At 42.7% G+C, this 27,088-nt stretch overlaps 1 protein-coding gene across 2 annotated transcripts in view; it reads left to right on the forward strand.

Annotated features, from left to right (window-relative positions):
* Positions 1-27,088, forward strand: part of CRYBG1 (crystallin beta-gamma domain containing 1) — a 187,263-nt gene that overhangs the window by 143,487 nt on the left and 16,688 nt on the right. For both annotated transcript variants that reach the window (XM_045843749.1, XM_045843750.1), the window contains 10 exons: positions 237-2,592; positions 5,195-5,242; positions 5,329-5,447; positions 8,015-8,180; positions 10,380-10,519; positions 18,605-18,731; positions 21,502-21,537; positions 22,214-22,368; positions 23,131-23,257; positions 23,347-23,492. In XM_045843749.1, coding sequence (XP_045699705.1) covers positions 237-2,592; positions 5,195-5,242; positions 5,329-5,447; positions 8,015-8,180; positions 10,380-10,519; positions 18,605-18,731; positions 21,502-21,537; positions 22,214-22,368; positions 23,131-23,257; positions 23,347-23,492 — 3,420 coding nt within the window. The remainder of the gene's footprint in view (positions 1-236; positions 2,593-5,194; positions 5,243-5,328; positions 5,448-8,014; positions 8,181-10,379; positions 10,520-18,604; positions 18,732-21,501; positions 21,538-22,213; positions 22,369-23,130; positions 23,258-23,346; positions 23,493-27,088) is intronic.

Consider the following 27,088-nt stretch of genomic DNA (forward strand, 5'->3'; position numbering starts at 1 on the left):
GTAACCTCCTACCTCTAGACTTTCCTAGTTATGTAATTTTCTCATCCCTCATATGGGAGGCAGAAACATCAATTAAAAATAGTTAATAGTGTATTTAGGATTGTTTAAAATAGTTTCATATTTTACAAAGTTACATCTCAGAAAGATATTGGCTTTTTATGAGTTTTGTAATAAATCGGTATGTTCACTTTTTCAAACTAGGTCAGTAACTTTGTCATATTGCTTTTTTCTTGCAGCCCTGCCAAGCCCAAACACGTGGAACTAAATTTTAAAAACCCCAAGAATCCTGACAGTTTGGGAAATGAGCATAATCCATTCAGCCAGCCCGTTCACAAAGGAAACACTGCCACCAAAATCTCCTTATTCGAAAACAAACGGGCAAACAGTAGCCCAAGACACGCTGATATTCGAGGCACAAGGAGCACCCTTGCCTCTAACAAGACATTTGTCGGGAGGGCGAAGCTGAATTTAGCCAAAAAAGGCAAGGAAATGGACCAACCTGAAAAAAAAGTAATGCCAAATCGTCACCAGAATGGTGTCATGGGGAAGGAAACCTCTGCAGAAACCAAAGTTATTCTCCCTGAAGAGGAGATGCTCCCAGCGACCGGCAGCCCCGGGATAAGAGGCATGGAAGGTGAGCCTGCTCAGGATCCAGCTGCTCGTTCTGAGCTTAAACAGGGTGACCAGGCAGATGTTCACATAGATGCTGGCTGCCCGTCTGAACCGGAGGCTACTGCTCTGATTTCTGTCCAGGACCACAAGCTCTTAGGAGAGGGCGACTCAAAGGCTGCTGACAGCAAAAGACTTGTCCTTGAGAATATGACTGAAACAGCACAAGACATTCCTGCCATTCTTGATGCCAGAGATTCACCAGCAGCTGCACCAAGGCCACAGGATACACTTTCTGACTCACAGCCCCCAGCTGAATCATGTAATCAGCCTTGCTCACTGCCTGTGCCCGTTCCTGTGGCTGTTCCCGAAGACACATGTGCTGAAGCTCCCATCAGCAACTTCCCATGCACTGATCTAAAAGTGTCAGAAAACCATAGTAGAGGTATTTTGCCTGAGCCTCATCCAGATCATGAGAAAATGCCCCCCTCCACACTTGGAGGAGAGGGAGAAGCAACCCCTCCTTTGTCCACAGAGCACAGCCCAGAAGAGTTGGGAATTGAGAGTCTGTCCAAGGTCCTCGTCCAGGTCAGGTCCTTTGTTCTTCCCGTGGAGAGCACCCAGGATGTGAGCTCCCACATCATCTCCAATAGCACTGAAGTTAGAGAAGTGCAGTTGCCAAGTTGTCACAATAATGAACTTGAAGTGGTTTCCGTTTCAAGCTGTGCTCCCCAGAAAGAGGAAGTCCTGGGCAATAAGAGCACACCACCCAAACACATTCATAGCGAAGAGGAACATGTAGCAAAATCTGGCCCACCAGTCATGCCGCTGGAATCAGAGAAAACTCTGTCTATCCAGGTTCCAAGTCAGGAGAACAAAACACCCCTGGTGTTTGGTTCCAGTCCCACTCACTCCCCTTCCAGCAGAGATCATTTAGAGATTCCTCAAAGGCCAGATCAAAATGTTGTGAATGGCCAGAGCAGCCCTGCCTGTGTCTTGAACGTTTCTGCTGGTAGTGATGATAGTGTATTTGATTCTTCTTCGGATATGGAAAAATTCACTGAAATTATCAAAAACATGGACAGCACAGTTTGTGTGCCTCAGAAAAAAAAGAAAGCCAGAGTGCCAAACTCTCCTACCCCTCACTTTTTCATGCCTCCTATTCATGAGGACAATTTGGAAAAGGTGTTTGATCCCAACGTGTTTACCTTTGGTTTGGGGAAGAAGAAGGGTAGCCAGCCAGAAATGTCACCAGCCTTACAGCTGATGCAGAATCTAGACACAAAATCCACCCTGAGGCCCAAACGTACATCCACCGAGCAGAGTATCCTCTTCAAGTCCTCGCAGGCTCACACTAATGGGAAAGATGCCCCTCTGGTGACTCCAGAAATAAATGACAAAGAGAACAGGGATGTCACAAATGGCGGAGTGAAGAGGTCCAGGCTAGAAAAAAGTGCACTTTTCTCAAGCATGCTGTCTTCTTTACCGCAAGACAAAATCTTTTCTCCCTCGGTAACATCAGTCAGTACCATGACCACAACTTTCAGCTCTTCTCAGAACACTTCTCTTTCTCGGTCTTCTGCGTCACAGCCTGTGGCCGAGGGTGCCCCACCCTGCACTACAGATAGAGAACAGCCACACCTTCCACCCAACAGCTTCCTAAAGGTCTTCAATTTCGACTCGTCAAATGCATCTCATTCAGGCTTGAAAAGTCCAAGCTACATGGAAAAATACCTGCAGAAAGAGGAAACCCAAAAAGACCTGGATTCACGAAGCAACCTACACTTGCCAGAAACTAAGTTTTCTGAGTTATCAAAACTGAAGAACAGTGAAGATCCGGAAAAGGCGAACCACGTTGAAAGTACTCTTACATCAAGCTTGCCGAACTATGGGAATAGTGACACCGACTTCATGGGTCTTTTCAAGTCCAGAAGGTTTGACTCAAACCTTTCTTTCCCTGGAATGTCATTATCAGATCCAACAGTAAGTAGCAACATGTGATCATTTCTTTGGGGTGTTTATACAGTGAGAGGAGAGGGGTGATGAGCAATGCATGTTATTCTCTTAGAAATGGTTATGCTTGTCCTTTTTTAGTCATTGACCACATACTTGGAAACCTATGTACAAGGGTCCTGCTAAGGTCTAAGAAAAAGTTACTGAGATTCTGTTTTCAAGGTATTCATAGTCCAGCAGGGAAAATAACTTCCCGATATTTTAAGGTACTTGTGAATTTATATGCCATATTATAAAAGGTATAGATAAAGTACCTTGAGAGTTCAGAGACAGACAAGATGTTTTTTCTTACCTAGTTTTGCATAAAAATGCTAAGTACTATAGATACAATTTGGAAGATTTGCGAAGCAGCTTCCTTTATTTGAAAAAGCCCTACTTATTCCTAATCCCTTTTCTTGTGCTGTGAGGTTCACTCTCCTTTCCATAAGTAGCAAGAAATGTATATGTTATGCATTGGAGAAAGAATTTTCTCTTTATTTGGAATTAGTTTTCATCAGGGAAGTGTTTTCTCCTGCAAAGCCTGGGAGGAGTAAAAAATTTTGTTCACATTAGATCTTTCATTTAAAATTGTACACAGGGCAGCAAGATGTGATTTTGAGCAACAATGATGATTTCTGCATTTTCTTTTATCTGACCACTGACATGGTTTCCTTTATTCAGTTTTTGATGTGAATGTGTGCCTTTCTGTTACCAAGCTGGATGCTCAAGTTGAGAGAGGGCAATGAGAGAGGAAAACAGGCTACGAGGTTTAGAGGCCAGTGCCGTTAGCCCAGACACGTGGCGGGCCTCTCTGCTCCTGTGGTCCACCCTGTGAACAGGCCATCTGCCCTGTGCAGACCAGCATTCAGAAGAGTTCGCCCAAGCGGAAGACACCTTGCCCCCTTCCTCCTATGCACATGGCACTGGGACATGTTTCAGTCTGTTGTGTTGGCTTTGCTACCAGCCTATCATAGAAGATACTTCCGGAAGCTCTTTCAAAAAAACATAGTTGGGTTTCCAGTAGAGGTTCAGATCCTTCTTTTTAAAAGTTTTCAAATTTTTGATCTCAGGATGATTTTGTGTTTAAAAATTACTGAAGACTCCAAAGAGCTTTTGTTCACGTAGGTTATGCCTGTCAGAATTTATTGTATTAGAAATGAACACTAACAAAAATATAAAACTCAAGAACACACAAGTGTACATTTCATTAGCCATCATGGCAATGATGTTGTGGACCCTCTGGAAAATTCCACTGTGTACTGTGAGTTAATGAGAGTGAAAAAGGTAAATACCCTCCTCTTCTTACGAAAATAGTTTTGAAAGTACCTTGGGAACCCTCTGTGGGTCCTTGGACCACAGTTTGGGAACTGCTACTGCATGTGACCACCTACACAATCAGTCTGTAGCTCTCAGAAATCATAAAGCTGTTAAGTATTTCTGACAAGCACAAAATTTCCACTGGTCCACTTCCCATTCATCATGGCCTCACTCTCCCTTTCTGATTATCCTTGGATTGCTTCTGCTATTTGACAACACTCTGGTGAGCATGACAACAGAGTATACAGTTTCCCTGTGGAATCCCTTGAAAAACCAGGCCAAAGGGTAAAGAGGAGGAACAAAGTGCTCTCCACCTCCTTTGTTTTCCTTTAGGTTTTGGGCTTTGTTAATTATATTAACTATTCTATCTTCCATGTATTGCCCAATTTTGTTTTAAATTGTAGGCTTTTGCTTCAGCTTCTGTACTTCTAATGTGTACATATAAATAAGTAAATGCCATTGTGACTTCTACTGAGGCCTCTACTGAGGCCTTCCTCTGGTCTTTCGGGCATACTCCACTCTGCACGTCGGATCAAAGGCAGTCCTTAAAATAGGCATCCTGGTCAGCATTGAAAGTACTCAGTGTTTTATAATATTTTTACATGTATAATTACTATTTTTATAGTGTTATGCATTTCTGGTTTTACTGGTCTCATCACATGGCCTTGAAAATGATTAGTTTTGTAGCTATATAAAAACATATTTCATCTATCAAAAAGGGAGTGATTAAATATACTGTGTGTAATGTATATTGTGAAATAATCCATAAACAGGCTTTTATTTAGACTAGTAGTTATTAGGTGATGGTAGATGTTACTATTAAAAAACTATTTATAGATTCGAATAAGGTGTGTATATATGAATACATAAAATTAATTCAGCTCATTCTAGATAAGTGATTAATACATTGTAGTTTCTCTCCCTTTGAGATGACACCGAGATTATTTGAGTTATAATCTGCTGAGGTCTTACTCTGTAAATTCAGGTAAAACACAGGGCTGACCCTCGAGTCCTACATTTTCTAGATTGGTGAAACTGGCCCAGGCATTTAAATGTGGAGAAATTGGAACGGCAAATTCACTTGGGTAGGGGAAGCTCCTAATAGTATAGACTCAGAGAGTTTTAATACAATTTTGGCATAGATAAAGGTAGACTAGATTCAAAATTGATAAACTGTGAGGTGAATATGATCTTACTCAAAGGGTCACGGGAGGAGAAAAGAGGACTGTTATGCAAAGTTTAATTACTTGTTGCGCTTTTGTTCATCTGATTACAGATGCTTAGAGGCAGTGTCCAAAGTAAAATCAATCCCCGACCTGGAAAGGTAAGATTATTTTCTGTTTCTAGTCAGATTTTATTTTGGTTTGATGAGGCACGGTAAGAAATGCCCTCGCTCTCCTTCCCTGGCAGGTAGTGATCTACAGTCAGCCGGATGCCTCCGAGGAGTGTATCGAGGTCTTCAGCGACACCGAGGACTGCAGCTCATGGAGCCTCTCGCCCGTGGTCCTCCTGAAAGTCGTCCGAGGATGGTGAGGATGGCACTTCCAATTCCCGACTCACGGGGTCTCTATGTTTTACATTTTTAATTACCTTTTTGGTTCTTATTCCTTATTTAAAATTATTCCCTTTTTACTGTAAAGGGCAGAAAATACTAGTCACAATGAGTAATAAAAGGAATTCATAACAGAGAAATAAAATATGGTTTTTAGTCATGTTTCTGATTATGGGGGTGATACGTGTTCTTTGCTAGAAAAATCAGAAAAGTGGAGCAGTGTGGGTTTCTCTTCCCATATAACCCACATAACATTGGTCTGGACTAGTGAACATTGGAGTCCATAATATACTTTTGGTTTCTGAATTTTCAATAAGGCTGATAAGAATTGTACTAGTTACAGTGGTAGAATTTTTTAAATTCCATAAGAGAAAGACATTAGCAAAAGACATTTTGCTAACTTTTAAAATAAAGATTTAGTGAAAGACTAAGTTAAAAGCTACTTTCCAACTTTCTGATAACAGCTAGTAAAGACATTGGTAAAAAACCATTTTTACCAGCTTAATTGCTTCTAGCGCATACACAGGAAGTAGAATTAAGAAAAGCAGTAAAAAAGATTACTTATGTGGCATGAATGCTTATCTTTGGTACCAATTTATAAACTTGTTTGAAATAAAGAGATAGGGCCCTAGATATTTGTGTTTTAAAAAATTACTAAGCTTTTCTTTCAGTCTCCATTTGATTAAATATGCAGCATCTTTCTTATAAGGTTTTAGGTATTTTACTGGATTTTCCTATATAGTCATTATTTTCATTAGGAAAATTCAATTAGCTTTTGTTTTTAAATTTGAGGACTAAAAATAACATTAAGAGTTTTTGTTTTAAAAAAAATTTTTTAAAGATTTTATTTATTTATTTTTTAGAGAGGGAAGGAAGGGAGAAAGAGAGAGAGAGAGAAACATCAATGTGCAGTTGCTGGGGATCGTGGCCTGCAACCCAGGCATGTGCCCTGACTGGGAATCGAACCTGCGATACTTTGGTTCACAGCCCGTGCTCAATCCACTGAGCTATGCCAGCCAGGGCTTAAAAAGTTTTTTTTAATAAAATAGTGCTTCTTTTTTATTTTTTTGCAATTTTTGTTGTCTTTTCTCTTTTCTTGGAAGTGTAAGTATTTATGAACAGCACTGTTATATATAGGGTTTGACAAAGCAGGCTTACAGTTGTGAGTACACAAAATAGAGTTGATTCTTGTATTATTATTTATTACTTTTTCATACAAACAAATTTAAACCTACTTTTGCCCATGCATGTGTTGACATGAAGTTTTTCTTCAATGTTTGGATATTGTTGCGAAGGATATTTTAAAAATGCTTTCTATTAACATGCATGACTAGAAATAGTAAGTTTAAATCCTTCTAAGAGAAGTGATTTCTACACATATAAAGAGAAGGAATTACAGTAAAAGTCAATTTAGCTGATGTATTGTGGGGGGGGGCTCTAACCACAGGGCCCCCCTGGCTGCCACAGATGAGAATAAGTCTACCAAGACATGATCTGCTTGGGGAGGAAAGGTGGCTGATCACTCAAAGGAGAAGGGCCAGGAGCCTGTTCCTCAGTGTGTTTTTATTGGGTTCATTTGCACAGGAATACAGATAAAGCTCATTAATCATTGCCAGACAGTAAGGATCAAACAATAGATAACAAAGAACTCTGAGGGCCTATTTTGGCTCAGGATCAGATAGCTAAAGAGCTGTAAAACTTTGAGGAAGAAACTTCTTGTTTGGACCCCTATGATTTAATTGAGAGCATTCTAAACAAAGCAGGTTTCACAGGATTTTACTTATTCTTTCTTAAGCCTGATGGCCCCGGGAACCGGCCCTTTCCAGCACAGGGCTGCACCACCCTCTGTCATTGTTTCAGGGTTAGGTGGAACAAGGGAAGTAAGGCAGCCAAGAGATTAGGAGATTTCTCACAGACAGTGAGGACTCAGGCTTTGTCAAAGTCGAGGGGTGAAGGTCCATCAGCCCCTTTTGCTGTAGCTCCCAAAGTCCTTCCTTGGGGGCCTCCCACGTGGTCATGCCTGCCTTAGGTTGTTCCCCCCTTGGGGAATCTTACCCATCATTGGCTAATCGACCAAGCATTGGGGGGCCAGTTATGGATGAAGTAAAAGGATCAGAAGCAGTGCTCCTGCCAGGGAGATAAGCTTTTGTCTCCTTGTTGACTTATGGTCTAAGGTCTCTCCCTCAGCCTTAGCCTTGGCGGGGGTTACAGCCTCTGAAACCAGGCAGGGTGTTCCCAACAATGTATTACTATTTACAAGTCTCTACTGACTGGCAATTCTACTGACATTAGTATCTCTGTAACATTAATACTGATAGTGAAAAGTTCTCTAAGATCCTCATATAATTTTGGAACTGTGAGAGTCCAAATTTTAGTAAATTTTAGTTTTATGGAGAGATTATACACTTTCATTGTTAGAGAGTTGGCCATAATATATGATGTGTGTGTGTGTGTGTACATATAGTGGCTATTAGCCAGAATATTGAGTAAGCTAAACCTTTCTCACCAGAACTGGCTAACAATTGTGCTGTATTTTATGCTTAGTTGGATTTTGTACGAGAAACCAAATTTTGAGGGGCATTCCATCCCCTTAGAAGAAGGAGAATTGGAACTTACTGCTCTCTGGGGGACAGAAGATATTCTGGAAAGAAAAGAGGAGGAAGAGTCTGCTAAGCCTGTGGTGATTGGTTCATTGAGACATGTAGTCAAGGTAGGTCATGGGGAAATCCAGGGTCCGTCCATCTACCTACCCAATATATTTAGTTATTGAATGCCAGGAGAGAAAAGTTCATTTTATGAAATAAGTGATTGGGGAAAGAAATTGATGTTTATGGATTTACTTTCTACAATTAAAGTAGTTGTACACTTTAAATGAATTAGAAAAAGAACATTTTATTAGTTATTTTTTCCACAATAAATCTTGAAGGTTAATTTCTCACTCCTGGCCCCCACTCCCATCCAATTCTCCAAATGTATGTCATGTAATAACCTGGTTTTGATGAGTTCTGAATGAACATATTTTTCTTTTATTTTTAATTTAGTTTTTTTGGTTGAGTTCTGATTGCCTCAAGTGGCTTATAGGAGTTCTATTTTGGAAAAATAAATAATCCAAAAATAATTCAGTTGATAATTCAATCTGGAGTTTTATGTGGGTTTTAAAAACTAGGTATTGGAAGCAACATTAAGGATTGGGTAAAATTTCCTTGGTTCCTTTTCGTATCAGAGTCTTTCTTTGTGGCTGGGATTTGACAATTCTTAACCTTTTAAAAATATAGTTAGGGGTGTTTTCCAAGTGGAAAATTAAAACGCACTTTTGTGTATAGTAGGGATGGATATTGGGATGCAGTAGGGAGAAAGGGGATGTTCTAAACCGAGAAAGACTAAGGATGAGTAAGAGTTTTTAAGTAAGTGTGTGATGTGAGAACCCTAAGTAAGACATGAGAAAGCTCATTTTAAAATGTCAGAGTTAGTGGAATAATTTGCCTGCAGTTTTTATTTATTGCTCAAATAATATTGGTAATGCAGCCGTGTTTTAAAATATCATCCAAATCCCACCATCAATGAACTTTTCTGAATTCTGTATCTTAGTCATAATCTAATCTGTATTTTTGTGTAATTGTAATCTAAGTACAGGCATGATGCTGTTTTCCTTTTTTCCACCTAACACTTTAGTTTCCAGTCCTTTTCCTCTTTCCATACCATTTTTCTGAAGATCACACTGCCATCAGTAACATCCCTCATTGATTTGCAGCTGGGGGAGGTATCAGAATAGGTGTATTCAGAAAGGTGGGGAAGGGAAATGAATCATATTGGCAAAGAGGCCTCCGTTTTGCCTGAAAATAGCAGGCAAATGAATGCTTTTCATGTCACTACATCCTTTGGGCTTTCCAATGCAATGAAGTACCATTATTTATTTTTCTTTCTACTTTCTGTGGAACTTAAGGTTGCTTCTAGTTTTTTACTCTTTCAAATAACACTCCATGAACATTTTTGTGCAGAGAATAATTTATACATTTCTGATTTATTTCCTTGGGGTGATTTTCTGAGGGGTGTCATATTAAAAGGTAGGAACACTTTTATGGCTCCTGATATATCATAAATTATTGTTATCATTTTTACACATTATGTTTATGCCTTTTTTGAAACACAAACATAAGTTGCCATGTATATTTTTAAGAAGTTGATTGAATTTGCTTCTTTTGGTAATGTTTGAGAGAGCCTCCCCTGAACTAATATTCAAGTGCTATTGTTTCTTCTGTACATTAGTTCACCTAACTCAGCAATCAAATGTTAGAAAAGATTTGATTAGCACCTAGGCCCTCAGCCAGGAGAGGCTTTTGAAGAATGTTTGGTAGAGCGTGGTGGACATGCAGGGCACGGAACAGCGATCAAAGTGCAGAGATTTGTAATCACCCTAACTGTGCTTTTGCATTAACTTAGACCGAACCAACATCACAGAGGTTCAGTCATAGTCAGGGGAGTTTCCACAGGGGACTTCCGGGCACAGAACCACAGCCCAGGACGACTCCTGGCACAGCCACCCTGAAGACCAGATTCTTGGGGCTGGGTGGACCCATCAGAGCAAGTGACTGAAACTTTTGTCACCGAGGAAAGCCAAGCAGTCATTCAGTGAGGATGAAAGAAATAAATATGTTCCAGAACTCTAACAAAATACATTTTTGGTGATCTTTGCTTGAAAGTAAAACTTAGACACATGATGAAAACAGTGTGTCTTCCTCAAAAGAGCACATATCATTCTGTCGTGGGTGAAAACAGGAAAGGGACGAAATGACTGCCGCTCTGTGTGTAGGTAAAGCTTATGTTAGCTGTTTGAAAAGCTGAGCTCACTGTAGAGTTACATAAATGGTGTGATTATTATTATGTGTGTATATATGTGTTTCTTTTTCAGGATTACAGAGTTAGTCATATTGACTTATTTACGGAGCCAGAAGGGCTAGGAGTCCTGAATTCCTACTTTGATGACACCGAAGAAATGCAGGGGTTTGGGATAATGCAGAAGACATCTTCCATGAAAGTGCACTGGGGCACGTAAGTGCTTGTTTTACTTTAAACACGCTTTTAATGAAGCTTTTTTGGGCAGGTGTTGCACTGGAAAGAAGACTTAAAATGTTCTGTCTCTGATCTGTTTGTTCTTAAGAAGTTATTGACTAGAGGGTTGGTGTTTTTCTTTTTACTGAGGCACATAGCATGCTGATTCTTTCGTACAGCTCTGACAAACAGTAACAATGTCTTGGAGGAAGTGCAGGGGGAAAATCATGTTTAATGTAGGGATTTCCTTATCACGGGGGAGCCTGACTCATTCAAAGCTGAGTAATTCAAAGGGTAATTCTTAGCATGTGCCCCTGGTGTTTCAGGCGGGAGAGAGGCCAATACACGTGGTACTTCCTTTAACATTTGCACACAATGCTGTCCAAAGCCCCTAGGATGCTGAATTCACAAATCACAGGAAGCTGCAGGAGTATTTTGAAGGAAATGGGACTATCTCAGGTGGGGCAGAAATGAGGACAGAAAGGGCAGGCTGCCGCATGGCAGATCGGCGACTCTAACGTGGAGTGCACAGCGCAGGGCGTGTGAAAGGTGTCCATGTAGATGCGGGGAAAAGAAACCCGGACGCTAATGTTCCTTTATATTTTATTTAAAATCGTCTCCTTTTAAGATTTTTTGCATGTTTTCTAATAAATTCATAATATACATTCAGTGGTAATGTATAATCTATAAATACTCATGTATTCAGAGAATGCACAAAAATATTTATTAGTGGGATATGCATAGGACAATGCATATGTAATGTGTCAGATGGTAAGTGCTACAAGGAACATAAATTATAAAGAGGGACAGTGGTAGCGCTCTTTTACACAGGACGGTCAGGGGAAGGTCTAAAGTGGCGTAACACCTGGAGGAATGTCCTGGGGATGTTTGAGGGAGGAGGGGCAGGGGGTGGCCCAGGCAGGGAGCACAGCATTTGCAGAGCCCTACTGGGCATGTGCGTGTGTGGGGAGCAGGTAGGAGGTGCAATGGCTGGAGTTGAATGAGCTGGGAGGAAGCTGATGGGCAAGAGGCCTCAAGTCCTGTCAGGCCTTTTAGGCTTTGGGAAGGATTTTGGATTTCTCAGAGTGGCATGGGTAATCGTGAAGGAGTGTGATCTAACATGTGTTTTAGAAAGGTCACTCTAACTGCTATGTAGAAAATAAACTGTGATGAGGCGAGGGCAGAAGCAAAGAAACCAGTTAGGAGGTGGTTGTAGTTACATAGGCAAGAGGGTTTGGTGGCTCAGACAGCGCGATGGTGCTGGTGAGAAAAATCAGATTCTGGTACATTCTGAAGGTGGAACTGACACCACCTGTGACAGGCTGTACGTGAGGTGTGAGCAGCTGAGAAACGTCTAGGGTTTGGGCCCCTGGCCTTTGTTGGAATCTTGAAACATGAACGTAAGTCACAACGTTTATTGAAGGGGGTCACCTTTTTAGTTCATTAAATGTGTTCTTTTGGTTGATGTTTGAAAGAGCCCCTCCCCCCAACTAACCCAACTGTTACTGTCTCTTCTATATGTCAAAAACTCCGCAATCAAAAATCAATAGAGGTTCAAGAAGACTTGGAGGAGCAGGTTAGGAGGAAGAGGGCAATTCCAGAGGTCAGTCTTAGAGAAGTGAGGTCAGACGTGCCAGCTGGACATTGAAGTCAGAGGGCAGGGAAGAGACTGGGCCCCTGAGACTGGAGTTCCAGAGGGAGGCTGGAGGCATAAATTTAGGAGTTGTCAGCATGGAGAAGGCTTTAAATCATGAGCTGGGTGAGATGTCAAAGGGAGTGAGTGTAAAGAACAGAGCTGCGGGCAGTTTTATATTTAGTGGGTGGAAAGAAAAGGAGGAATCTAAACAAAAGAAAAAATGTCTTCATCTCTTACTGCCTTTAATTTTTTTGCCATCAGTGAGATTTAAAGTATGAGTGTTAAGAAATATGACTTTCCTTAGAAAAGAATGAACTAGGCATCTGCCATAATGTTTTAATCTCAATAAGCGGAAGGTGTCCTGACTCAGGCTTGGGCTGTGTGGAGCCTAATGAGCTTCACTTAACATTTCTTACCTTGAGGGTAAGTTTAACTTGTCTCGTGGGTGGTGGTCACACACTTGTCATAGCTTTCGTTTGTGATGGGCTTCATGGCACGGGCCTCTTCTTCCTGGCTGTTCACTGCTGCTGCCTTTAGGAGATGAGAGAGCTGTCTTGGATGTCAGTTCAAAGTTTGGGCACAGTGAACTTGCTTGGTCAGCAATGGGACCAGGTCATTAGTGCTTTTACAGATCTCGAAGGGGAGTCCTGATGGGTCAGGAGAAGTCACTGACAATAAGTACCTGAGCTCATTTTGCCCCCATCCGAGCACCAGTCCCTCAACCAGGTGTTAAAGAGCTCTTTGCTATGGGAGGCATTTTCAGCAATTCCATTAGGAGATTTATGCAAAACAAGGGTGTGACTTGTCAGATTTTTACTTAGGGAAATGAATAATTTCAAGATACAATTTTCTTTCCTATTCTGTTGAGCATAGGAAAAATGTACAGAGGCAAGGGTACATCTTTTGGGGGATATATTCCTCATAAGCAACAAAGAATTTTAAAACTTCAAAGGAAGCATAAAGAGCATCTGTTTAACCAAGGAAAACAGGCTTTGGTCATTTCCTCAACGTTAGGATTAGTTGTTAGCAGAACAGTTACTAGAATACAGGTTTTCTGAAGTCAAGGGACAGTTTTTTTCAGTAGCCAAATATGTTTTATCTATTTTATTATGAAGTAATTGATCATATAGAAGAATGTATGTGTATATATGAATGATGGAGCCTAGTGATGAAACAAACCCTTGTGTGCCCACCACCTGGCTCAGGCCCTCACCGCTGCCCACGCGGCCGCAGCGCCCTGTGCAGCCCACCCCGGTCCCATCCTCCAGACCCCTCCCCATGTATGTAAATGCTCTCTGGAATTTTGTGTTCTTCTTAAGCCTTTATTTTACAGAGTGGCCCTATAGCGTCTGTCCCTATAATATTTTAGTTGTGTTTGCTTTTGAACTTTATAAAAATATTTTCAAAGTTCCCTGTCGCTTGTTCCTTTTTCTCTGCATTGTTTCCAAGATTACCCATATCGATGAGGATATTTGTCTTTTATTTTTGTTACTATATAATATTCACTGGTTATATTTCCTTGTGGAGTGTACCATATCAGAGACCAGCTTCTTAGTATGAAAGTTTTCAGACATAACAAAAGTAGAAACAGTTCAGTGAACATCCATATACCCTCCACTTAGATTTAATAATTAATATTTTGTGCCCTGACCGGTGTGGCTCCATTGGTTGGAGCATCGTCTCATAACCGCAAGGCTGTGGGTGTGACTCTCCGTCAGGGCACATGCCTAGGTTGTAGGTGTGATCCGTAGTCTGGATGCATGTGGGAGGCAACCAGTCGATGTTTCACATCAGTGTTTCACTCTTTGTCTTTTCCTCTCTCTCTAAAAGTAATGAAAAAAACGTCCTGGGGTAGGGATTTTAAAAATTAATAATCTGCCATAGTTGCAGATGCCATGACCCTTCATCCCCATGTACTGCACCCTGCATCTCTTTGTGATGACATTCTCCTGCATAACTGTCTTCATCACATCAAATAGGACGAACAATGCGTTGGTGATGATATTTCACATGTAGCCCATAACCAAATTTTCCCAGTTGTCACAGGAATGTCTCTTATGGATATTATTTAGTAATCAAGAGCCAGTCAAAGTTCATAGAAACGTACTCTGTTGTCTGTCTCTTTAAGTCTCTTACTCTCTGAAAGACCCCCCTTCTTTGTTTCCCGTGACGCTGGCGTTTCGAGGCACTCGGGTCATCTGTCTTAGAGAACATGCCACACTCCGGGTTCGTCTCTATTTCCTCAGGATATCATTTAACTTGTAGGAGGTGGGCTCCACCCATAGGCCCCCCTCGACCACCACAGATGAGAATAAGCCTACCAAGACATGATCTGCTTGGGGAGGAAAGGTGGCCAATCTTTCAAAGGAGAAGGGCCAGGAGCCTGTTCCTCATGGGCTTTTATTGGGTTGTTTACACAGGAATTCAGGTAAAGCTCATTAATCATTGCAGTAAGGATCAAACAATAGATAACAAAGAGATAACAAAGCCTTTATTCTGAGGGCCTATTTTGAGTCAGGGTCAGATAGCTAAAGAGCTGTAAAAAACTTTAAGGAACAAACTTACTTCTTCCTTGGACCCTTATCATTTAATTGAGAGCATTCTAAACAAAGCAGGTTTCACAGGATTTTACATATTCTTTCTTAGGCCTGATCACCGGGGGAACCGGCCCTTTCCAGCACAGGGCTGCACCACCCTCTGTCATTGTTTCAGGGTTAGGTGGAGCAAGGGAAGTAAGGCAGCCAAGAGATTAGGAGATTTCTCACAGACAGTGAGGACTCAGGCTTTGTCAAAGCTGAGGGGTGAGAGTCCATCACCCCCTTTTGCTGTAGCCCCCAAAGTCCTTCCTTGGGGGCCTCCCACATGATCGTGCCTATCTTAGGTCGTTCCCCCCCTTGGGGAATCTTACCCATCATTGGCTAACCAACCAAGCATTGGGGGCCAGTTATGGATGAAGTAGCAGAAGCAGTGCTTCTGCCAGGGAGATAAGCTTGTGTCTCCTTGTTGGCTTATGGTCCAAGGTCTCTCCCTCAGCCTTAGCCTTGGCGGGGGTTATAGTTTCTGAAACCAGGCAGGGCAGTTCCCAAAAAACTTGTTCCTCTACTGCCTGAATTTTCTATGTTTCAGGGGTTGGGTCTAGACGTATGATCAGATGCAGGGTGAATGGTTTTGGAAAGGATACTTCATGAAGCTATGGCCACATACCACTTTTTGCCATATATATATATAATGCACACCTGCATTTCTGTGCACATTATACATGAGATTATCATACCCAGTAATATACCCGTGGTATGTAATCATTATACCCATGTATAAAGCACATCCCTATTTTCCCCTCAAATATTTGGGCAAAAGTGCCCATTACACATGACAAAATACGGTATTCATGTTGCATCACAAAGGTGGCATGCACTGACCAGCTCCCCACCCATGATACCAAGCTGGAGTGCTTGGTAAATGTAGTGCCTCCCTCACCTCTCCATTGTAAAGTATATTTTTCCCTTTGAGCTTCATAGGTCACCCTCTTCTGAACAACCTCAAAGTTGGCACATTCATATGTAAACTTTCGAGTCCCCTGTTGGTTTCTGTAAATAGCCAATGTTCACTGTAGCCACGTTTGGGGAATAACACTTGGGGTCCAGCTGGAAATTCTGTTTTTGGTTTAAGAGCTAGTGAACAAGATAAGACAAGTTTTTCTCCTGTGACTTAAAGGGCATTTCTAAAGCAGTAACTTCATGTGCTTATTTTAAAAAATAGATGAAGGGAAAGGGTTGTCAAGGAACATGTACAAAGGACCCAGGGACCAAGCCAAAGGGAGGAAGGACTGAGGGTGGGAGGTGGGGTGGGTGGGGAGGGGGGAAGTGGTGGCGGGAACATGGAGACAACTGTACTTGAACAAGAATAGAAAAAATAGATGTATAGATGGACATTGTTGTTACTTCAACAGTATTTATTTGCATGCATACATTTCTAGGTTTTTTTTTTAAGGAGCCCATACTTAATAGTTGTACTGCATATTTGTGATATAGGCAAAAACTCATTACCTGAGTACATAGGACAATAGAAGTGCACCTTTAGAAACAGAGTAACACTGCCTGGAGATAGTTTCCCCACTCCTGAAAGCCTCATGAATAATGCATCTTGTTGGAAGAGAATTTAGGAAAAATGAATCACTATCTTGTTGGAGTAGAATTTAGGAAAAATGAATCACACTCTGTAAATGAGTTTGCAAACTCCAGAGTCCACCCGACATTCAGAAGTGTGGCTCCCGGGAGGCCCTTGGTGCTCACTCCCCGAGGAGCGGTCTCAGGAGAGCGGCCTTTCCGAGTGTGTCAGTTCGTGCTGTCTGTCAGCACATCCCCCTTCACCCCAGTGATTTGCTTCTGCTGGTGTTAGGTGACTGAGTCACATGCTTCCAGGGCAGTGAAGCTATTAGCGTCGGGTGAATAAATCCCCTCTGAACTCAAACTATAAAAGGAAAGACTTAATGAGCTGGTACTTCGGTCAGCATCAGTTCAAAGCCTCAGAGTCACTTGTGTATGAGCCATCCATTGTGGTTATGGAAAACTGAGCCCATTCACTTGTGAGGAGTCAGACTTCGAGGCCCCGGGCTTGTTAGCCGACTAGCACCGCTGATGACAAACTGCCGTTGTTTACCTCAGGCGTGAAGTGTGTGGAGAGCACCGGGTTCTAAAATACATCTAATGCACCCTTCACTGTCGTGCTGAAATGTCAAGGAGGGCTACAAGACCCCACTCCTTCGGCTCCTGTTTTCGTGTGGTTCAGGGGAGTGGCAGTGGTAGTATAAGATAAGCCTCTTTTTTCCCTGGGGTTGATTTTTTTGTTGAAGTGTCTGTAACATTTGTACATCATAAGTGTATAAGCTGAGTGAATTTTCAAAGTGTAACCATCACCCAGATCAAGAAAGAGAACACAACCAGGACCCCAGAACCCCCTCACACGCCTCCTGGTTGTCCCCTTGCTGCCACTGTAACAGTCGCCCTGACTTCTGACACTGGAAGCATTTTGATCCTCCACACGTACACCACGCCCAGCCTGTCAAGTTCATGTGTGTGTGTGTGTGTGTGTGTGTGTGGACTAGTTTTCAGTAGGATTTTGATTGTAAATCCCTGTATAATTAGGGAATCCTTAACAAAAACTATCACCCCCCCCCCAAAAAAAATGGGCCTTTGGGCCAAAATTGGGAGCAAGAGAAAAGCAAAGAGCGGGGAGAATCAGACCCATCTGCTGGTGAGCAACCTCATTTTCAGCACCCTGCTTCTGGCCTAGTGTTCAGGAACACGGCCAGGACACTGGCAAGAACTGGAGAGCAGAAGTGATCGCAGAGAATTCTGAGTTCGTTTATGGAGAGGGATGTAATAGCCCTCATATAAAAATCACTTTTCCAGCCACCTGACCTTCTCAGAACCCTCCCAGGAAGCAGAAAACTGATAAGACTGTGTCCTATCTTTACAAACAGTCCTAACAGACGTGATTTCCTGGTTTCCTGGTTTCCTGGTTTCTAGCACATTGTGGGAGGGGAGGGCTGCTGGGTCCCTGACGCAGAAGTTACAGCTGACACGCCTAATGAAAGTGTGATATTGAAAAGCCATGAAAATCCAAGAGCTCACAAAGCTTTGCATTCTGGGGGTAAGTAGCCTCACAGACCTTCAAGAGCCCTCGAGGACAGCACTGTGCATTGTCATGCTCACAGTGGCGATCCTGAGTCATCCGGAGACTGATTACTCAGTGAACAGGGGAGATTACATGCACTCCCTGGAATGAGAGAAACTGCCATCCGAAAATGATTAGGAGCCCGGGTCTGGAGTCAGCGGGATCAGCCCTGCCTCTGGAGTTTACAGCAGTGTGGCCCCGGGCAGTTTACTTGACCTCCTCTGTAAAATGGGGACAACAGGGTTCTGTCCACATCGCGTTGTTGTGAGGGTTAGAGGGAATTCTGTGCGGCGTTCCTTATCCAGCTGTAGGTGAATGTTAGCTGTTGTTAATTTTTGACAATGTGACAAATGAGTAAATGCAGCATCTGTTCTTTGGTTACAAATGAGATGTTGCCTTTTAAAACACAGCCTGAGATTTCCCAGCGAGGGCCTCTCTACAGACACACAGAGCAATGAGGTAACTGCAGTTGCTCGAGGGTCAGCTGTGCTTTTATCACTTGGGAGTAATAGAGATGTTTACACTTTGAAGCAATTCATGATATACATTAAAATAAGGGGACAAAAGCAGCCACAGAGACACTCGAAGACTCTTAAGAACAGGCACATGTAAGGGTTTATTCCGCCTCAATGTCTAACATTGCTCTGCGTGTAACTGTACACCGTCCAGGTCCGTCCACATCCTCCCTATTCTTTTCCTTGCCCATCATTGGGTCCTGGGTACCACCAAAATAACGTCCAACTGTCTCTGTTTCTTTCCTCCTTGGTGCTTAGATGGCTGGTTTATGAAGAGCCTGGGTTTCAGGGTGTCCCCTTTATCCTGGAACCTGGCGAGTACCCTGACTTGTCCTTCTGGAACACGGACGTCGCATTCATTGGATCCATGAGGCCTCTGAAAATGGTAAAAGTGAAATGTAACTGTTCTCAGAGTCAGTGATTTTTTTTTTTTTTTGCCAGCCTGACATCAATAAGTCATAGGATGTGAGTCAGAAGCAATAAAGTAGACTTTTAAAAACAAATATGTATTAGGTAGAACTTAGTGCTAGATAGAAATAATAGAAAGGATAACTTGCTAGATGCTACAGTTGGAAAAATGTAGAGAGGCCCATGTCCTTTGTCTTCAAGGCATTCTCGGCCTCGCAGGGCCCCAGATGCCGGCACAGAGCTTACTTAAGCCCACAGCAGGTTTAGGGAGTACAGACAGCAAAGAGTTAAACCTTTATGGAAAAGGAGGAGAAAGGACAGATAAAGTCCAGCTTGTGGGAGATGTGACAGAGTAGGGGATACTTAAGAGGATAAATCAAGTTGGGTCTTAGATGAGTGATTTAATTTTATTTTTATCTTTTATTTTTTTTATCCTCACCTGAGGACATACTTGTTGATTTTAGAGAGGGGGGAAGGAAGGGAGGGAGGGAGAAGGAGGAGAGAGAGACAAAGACATGGATGTGAGAGAGAAGCATCGATTGAGACGTTGATCCATTTCCTCTCCTACACCCCTGACCGGTGACCGAACCCACCTCCAAGGGATGGAACCCACGACCTTTTGGTTCACAAGATGATGCTCCAACCGAGCCTCACCTGCCAGGGCTATTTTTTAAAATTTATTTATCTTTTAAATCCTCACTTGGGATATTTTTTTTTTTATTTTAGAGAGAGAAGGGAGAGAGAGAAGAGAAGGGAGAGAGGGAGAAAGAAAGAGAGAAACATCAATGTGAGAAAGAAACATTGATTGGTTTCCCCTGCACAGGGATTGAACCTGCAACCCTTTGCTGTATGGGACAATGCCCCAACTAACTGAGCCACCTGGCCAGGGCCTTAGATGGGCAACTTTAAGTGGAGATATCTGTCATAGAATCCACTGCATGAGCCAGGCAGGGCTGGGAAAGTGCAGGGCATGCTGTGGACCAGCCCAGTTGTAGCGACAGGAGGCTGGGCTGGGGGCAGCTCTGGGGGCACTGGGCTGGATGTCTAAATGAATGTTGTCTTCCCAAGCATGTGCCTTGGAAAGGACCCCGTGCTTCCTCTGCCCTACCCCTCCCTGTGTTGCGCCTTGTCCTCTGTCTGGTTCTTGTGTGAGACTCTGAGCCCCAGGAGGATCCAGGCTGCAACCGCCTGGCCCCGTGTGGAACACAGTGGGTGCTACAATGTGGTAGGCACTCCCCAAGCACTCGAGGCGCGAGGGAGTTCTCCTTTCAAATGTTTCTGAAATTCCACTTTGTGGTTGTCTTCTGAGTCAGTTTGAATACATTAGAAATTCAGGAAGATAACTTTTTATCTTAATTTTACCCTTCCCCCAAAGCTTGTGGCTTACTCTCCTGTGTGTTTACTGGTCTCACTGCACGTGATTTTGGGCTTTTTTTCTAAAACTACATCTACTTTCCAAGAACAAAGTTTTGTTGGTTTTGTGACTGTATCAGAGCATTCTCCCTGGTTTAGAAGGCAGTTTTTAGTGATAATTTACAAAACTGTGAAATGTATGGCATTCAAGTCAGATTACTTTTGAAAAGGGCACTTACTTGGTTGTAAAAGCTCAGGTTTGTTGACAAGATCAACCACATTCCTTTCTAATTACCGTTCATTTGAGCATCTTCTGCTGTGCTTCTTAAAAAGCTGCTAAATATATATTGGTGAAAAACATTCTTCTGACCTCTTACTCTGTTTAATATTTCTACATGATACCTTTTATATGTTTTGTTTTTAGTGAGTTTTGAGGAATTAAAAGAAAGTTTTTATTATAAAAGCGTAACAAGCACAGTAGATCCATCATTTGGGATGTTTCAAATTTTACCTAACAGTTTAATTATTTCAAGAGTCCTCCAGATCACATTGTGAACTTGGGTGAGCTCCAGCAGATTTGTAAGCCGTGGGTTGCAAAATCAAATGCCTCCGGGGCCAGGCAGCAAAGAGAGCCTGGCTGGGAGTGGAACTGTGGGAGGGTGGAGACAGGCAGACCCAAGCCGTGTCCGGCTGGAGGATGGGCACAGGGGAGAGTTAGTAAGTTTGGGAGGTGAAGGCTGCTGCCTGTGAGAATTTGCATCCAGAGATGTCAGATCTTAGGACTGCTTTTTAAGAGAAGTGAAACATAGTCATTTTGCTTTGAGAAATTTGCTCAGTTTTAAAAAAAATGTGATTTCGCTCATAGGTGGAACCTAATGAACAAACTGAACTACCAAGCAAAATAGAGACAGGCCCATAGATGGAGAGCAGGATGACAGCTCCAGGAAGGAGGGGTGGAGAGGGGTGGGGGATGGAGGGATTGAGCAAAGGAGGGAAAAAAGAGAAAGAACTCATGGACAACAGTGTAGTAACTGCTGGTGGTAGGGGGTGAGTGGAGATGGAAGAGGATATAGGGGGCATAAACAGTGAAGGAAAGAACATATAATAAAGTTAAATAAAAAACAACAACAACTAAAACTTATTGGGTCCAAAAACACAGCTAACATGTAGATGCAGCTTACACGCCACTTCTACGAGGCTCTGCTCTAGACTGTCTTTCTCATGTCTTCATCTGCCTTGTTGGCAATTTCAGAACTGTGTCAACGTAAATTCAAACACATCGAATGTAATCTCACTGTGAGGGTCTGTGGCTTACCCTGGACGGCCACGTGTAACATAGAAAGGTAATGTATCAGTGACAAGCCGTTTTTCTTACTGTGTTATTTTCTTTTCAGGGTGGCCGTAAAGTTGAATTCCCTGCAGATCCAAAGGTGAAATTATATATATTTTAAATTTTACTCCCAGTCCATCTCCATAAAGAGAATGCTTGTGTGGTTTTTATAGTACAGTCTCATGGCACAAAACTGCAGGCAAAGGGAGTTGTCCCAACTTGCACGTGCCGTCTTCCGGCCGGAAGTCTTCTGGTCGTCACCCACAGCACACGCAGCGGTGGCTCTCGGGCTCACGGTTGGACCACGTCTGTAATTTGTAGTTGTGCTTGCTCACGGCAGGGCATGTCGAGGCTCGCCAGTCAGCCAGGAAAGAACTCCCAGGACAAGTGCTCCCTGCTCCACAAATGCTCTTTTGCTTCCCACATCCAAGGCAGAGTATGATCTGTCGTTTCCCCGTTTTTAGAACAACTTAGAATCTTCCGGTTCTGTAGTTTGGCCTAAGCAAAATTCTAAATATCAGTTCTAGATGTTGAAACAAACACCAGTTATTTATAAACTGTCTTTTGCACCTGAGCTTTGGGCTCTAGCATATCAGGAAAAAGAATTCTGAGTTTTAAAATTGTAAGACTGTTATTTAGTTAATTTTCAAAACCACGATGAGAACATTTTAATTTGTGTTCCAGGACTTCGTGCTGTTAAAATGACTGGTTTAACGCTTAGCTATGGTGATATTTAGCTCCTTTGAAATTACTGGTGTATCTCATTTCTATTACAGGTAGTTATTTATGAAAAGCCTTTCTTTGAGGGAAAATGTATGGAGTTAGAAATGGAAATGTGTAGTTTTATCGCGGAAGGGAGTGAAACGGCAGAGACTGCTGACGAGCCTGGGCCACTCGATTCGGTGGGGTCCCTGAAGGTGCTCCGCGGCATGTGAGTACCTCCGCCCACCAGCCCACCAGCCCGGGTCTGTCGGGATTGCGCTTCTCCCTCTGCGATCAAGTAACACAACGTTCCCCTCCTCCGCCCCGTCCCGCCCCATCCCTCCCCCGGGACAATCCAGATTGCGCGGCGAAGAATTTCAAACATGTTTTTTCTCAGCCAGTTGCGACCTGGGCTTGTCAGCCGTGTGAGCGGCTGCTCTGGGGTGAGCAAGGCTGATATGTTGGCCCATCCAGATTGATCAGATCTGCAATCTTGTGTATTGATATTTTGGTCCAAACTATTATACTGTTAGTTTGCTTTTTATTTTTTATGATCGTATTTTGTACTTTATATATCTCATACATTTCCTTTGAAAGTGTACACTTCCAAGTGGCCTTGTAAATAGCCAAAAGTACAGATTTTGATTACTGTTTGAAAAACCCAGTTTTATTTGGTGATATCCTTTGGAGTCAGTTCTTATTAAACAAACACACGCGCATGCGCACACACATACACACACTCCCCCGGCCTCCTTTATAGAACATGGATGCGTGTTTCTTAGATTGTTTCCTTGGGACCATTCTGCTCCCCGGGGGCCCCACTCTAGGCCTTGGGGCCCAGTCTCTTTTCGAGAAAAAGTGCGATAGTCTTAATGCAGGAGTCCATTTCTAGCTTTATAACTATTTGTATTTGTCAGTGACACTGATGTCTGCACTGGGAACATTTTAACTCTCCAAGAACTACTACTCCTTCCTGTCTTTTCTGCTGCAGCTGGGTTGCCTATGAAAAGCCTGGATTCACCGGCCATCAGTATTTGCTTGAAGAAGGAGAGTACAAGGACTGGAAAGACTGGGGCGGTTACAGCGGGGACCTCCAGTCTTTACGACCTGTATTAGGTGTAAGTTGAAGAGAAGCTAATGGCTAATACTTGGTGTTTGGGGAAAATAAGTGGCTAGCCTTTGAATTTTGATTTTTTTTTTCCAACAGGATTTTTCCAATGCTCACATGATAATGTACAGTGAGAAGAACTTAGGATCCAAAGGTTCCAGTATTGACATATTAGGAATTGTTGCCAATTTAAAGGAGACCGGATACGGAGTGAAGACACAGTCCATTAATGTGCTGAGTGGAGTGTAAGTGGCATGACCAAGTCAGGATTTTAAAGATGAATTTTACCTTGGCTTGTGCCTGCAAACTTATACCTACTCTGACATAGAGAATTAAACTAAACATGAAATCAGTCATTTAATACCAATTGCCACAATATTTCCATAAACCACTTTTTAAACTCTTTCTCATATAATCTTTTTTCATGTGTAAGGTAACATTGGTGTAGGCTTTGGGGTTTTATGATGTAATTCTGTACAGCTCTACTTCCCTTGTCATTCTGTATGGAAAGGTGTCAAGTTTCTTATGGTGGAAATGAAATAATAATAGTGATTTGACATGAGAAGCCTGTGGTTGGGACCGAGTCCCGTCCCATTTTCCTCTGGCCCTGCCAACACCTGCCCCATTGTATTTCTTCACTCTTCTTTTAACATAAAAATAGTTGTTTCAGTGTACCTGGAGTTAGCAATTGGATGCTTTATTAATGCTAAGCTAAGTTTTTATTGAAGCATGATTAGTCAGGCCTCTTTGGGATGCAAGTGACAAAAACGGCATTTATTGGCCTACGTAATTGCAATGTCCTGGAGAAGATTTTGCTTCAGTGGTGGCTGGGTCCTGGGGCTCAGACCCTGTCTTCAGAACTTGGCCTCTTTCTGTGTTCTCTGTCCCTCGCCTGGGCTTTTTCTACGTTGGCTTCATGTCAGGCAGTCCCTTTCCATCTGGTGGCCGGTGGCATGTCACCTGGCCTCGGTTCTTCCACCTTACTTCTTCCGGTGAGGAGAGCTTCTTGTTCCCACAAGAGTTCCAGGCGTGACTCTCATTCTGTGGCCTTGAGTCGGGTGTGCCTGCCCGAATCAGCCACGACAGCCAGGGAGCTGGCCCTGGCTGTGTTACGTGGTCGTCACTGCAGCTGGGATACAGGTTCAGTCCCGAAGGTGCCTATATATGGTTGGGGTGAGCAGTTCTCAAAGAACATCAGAAAGAGTGGGCACAAATACTGAATAGCCACACACACAAAAGCAAGTCTATAAATGTCTATTAAAAGGAGTTTTACAATTATTCTTACGATCCAGAATCGTAAGAATAATCCAGGATGATGTCAGTTACAATATATTAAGAACAACAGTATTCTTATATGAAATCATTTGACCCTGATTCTGTTGAAAGTGCCTGATGTTAGGTTTTTTATGTCAGGAGTATTGACACAGGCCATTTGAGTCATTCTAACCTCAATGCTTTTGTGTTTCACGGGGCCTTCCACACGTACCCTGGAAGTTCGAGATGTGTCTGCAATGTGGTATGCCGGACCTGTGAGTCACATTCACCCAGTTCTTGTGTAGTTGTTGCTTGTGGACCCACCTTGGCAGCATGAATCAGGGACTTCTGGGCCTTCCAGTGTTGGCAGCAAATGCTTTCTACGGGGTCCTGTTCTGGAGCCCTAACATTTGAGAGTCTGCAGTGGGTAAAAGGACTGGGATGACAGGAGTCATCTGTGAATTTCAGATCGCCTTTAAAGATAATTATTTACAAGGAAAATTCAGTGACTAGGCTTGTGTGGGCAAACGCTTGTACATTTTGGTGCTCCCAGGTGTGTTGGTTCAGTTAGTCAGAGCCCCGCCCCGCCCCCTGGAGGAGGAAGCGCAGGGCGGGGCTGGGGGGCCCCCCCTCCCCCCCCCCCCGCCCCCCGCATTGCCCTGGGGCGTCTATGCAGACTCTGCTGTCAGAGCGGGAGCAATGCGGTACCGGAGCCCATCTTTCTTTTTTATCCAGCCCTTCTTCATTTGAAGTCACTTGCCCTTAAATAATGTTGCTTTTACATGTTTCTTCTATTTTTAGTCATTTCTAGTAGGGTTTCCTGGCGTTGGCTTTTTTCTGGTTGTAGCCGTGGAGTTTGGGTTTGGGGGACGTTGAAGGGAGTGTGTGTACGCACACCATTTCCTTTTCAGTTTTGTGGTTGTGGAAGGGCTTCTGTGTGTGCCAGGGCCACCTGCTTCCTCGCACTTCGTTGGTTATTTGACAAGTATTTATTGAGATGTAGTATGTGCACAGCATTATATTATGTTCTCAAAGAAGTTACAGTATTTATACGAAACATAATTATTGCTACAAAAGACATAGGGATTAAGTGCTTTGGGAACCCACAGCAGGGAGACTGATTGCCCGCGGGAACTCGGGGAAGGCTTGGGAGCCAGCCCTGAGCCGGGCCCTGTGGGACAGGAAGGTGGAGCTGTGCCAAGACTGAGGGAGAAATGCACACCTGTTCCTTTTTAATAGTGTCAAAGAAAAATTATTTTAATGACTTTAATCTTCCCAGTAACAAAGCATTTAGTTTGGTTCGTTTTTTTCTTAGTATACTCAAAGTCAGAAAAAAAAACAACTTTTTTCAGAGTCTTGTTCTGTGGGTTTTTGTTTAAGTCAAGCCCTTTAGATACTCAAATCATAATGTGTTCTCATTATGAAGTGTGGGGCCTGTTTGAAGTATAGCTGGAAAGGAAACTTTCTAGGGCAAGTAGCCATTCGGGTCATGAAGCGAAGAGAACCTGGTGAGCCTCAGGAGACTCAGTGCTGGGCTCCATCATCCCTGGCCACTAAGTGGCTGTGTCACCTCGGACAGGTCACTTCCCAGGCAGCACAAACACCAACAGGTAGTTCCACAAGATGCTCGTTACTCAACTGGAAGGTTCTGAGGGCAAGGATTTTGTCTTTTTCTTCTTTGCACATCTGGTGCCAGTTTAGTTCCTAGCACATGGTAAATGGCCAGTCATTGTTTACTGAATGAATAAATGAGTTAACTTTTCTGTGTCTTTATGTTCGCCCTTTTGTAAAATGGAAAAACTAGTACATCCCTAGAGCCCATCATTAATGCGATAATAGATGTGGAAGCATCTGGAAAGTTCTTAGTATGTGTACTAGCATATAGGTATTATTCCCTTAAGCGGTGAATTGCCTGAAGAGGAGACACTTGAATGTAACAGAACTGAAAAACTTTGTTCCTCTCGAAGATTTTATCTCTGGGTAGGAAATAGCATCCAGTAAGTTGGTTTTGTTGATTCCCCTCTCTGAGTGTAGACCACTTAAAAGATAAAGGATAACATTCCAAAGATAGTTAGATTTAGTGTTTCTGAGCATTTGTTCAATTTTGCTGTACACATAGTATACACATAGCTGTGTCATGTTGGAAATCCTGTTTAAAACAAAATTTTAGTTACTAAGCTGTAGTTTTGTTTTTAAATATTTGTCAACTTCTTTTTCCTAGTGTGGTTTGTTGAGCAATAGAGACATAGCTTCCTGTAATACAGGGCGGAGCAAAAGTAGGTTTGCAGTTGTTTGTATGGAAAGTGTTACAGTAATTAATAAATAATAACATGAGGAGAAACTCTGTGTTTCATGCACCCACAACTGTAAGCCTACTTTTGCCACACCCTGTACATTTCTGGGAAAAAAAATCTTAATGTTGATAACAAAAAGAAATCTCACTTGCCTATTAAAAGAACTTTGACCGCTACTTCTTGGAAGTCCGAATTGTCTCCTTAGAATAGAATTAGAAAGAAATACAGACACAGCCCCATTGGAGCTCCCTCAAGGTACAGGACTGGATAAGTGAGAACTCCAAAAAGTCCAT

The sequence above is a fragment of the Phyllostomus hastatus genome, unplaced genomic scaffold, assembly GCF_019186645.2.
Source record: "Phyllostomus hastatus isolate PE091 unplaced genomic scaffold, TTU_PhHast_1.1 phas_contig_40, whole genome shotgun sequence".
NCBI classification, from domain to species: domain Eukaryota; kingdom Metazoa; phylum Chordata; class Mammalia; order Chiroptera; family Phyllostomidae; genus Phyllostomus; species Phyllostomus hastatus.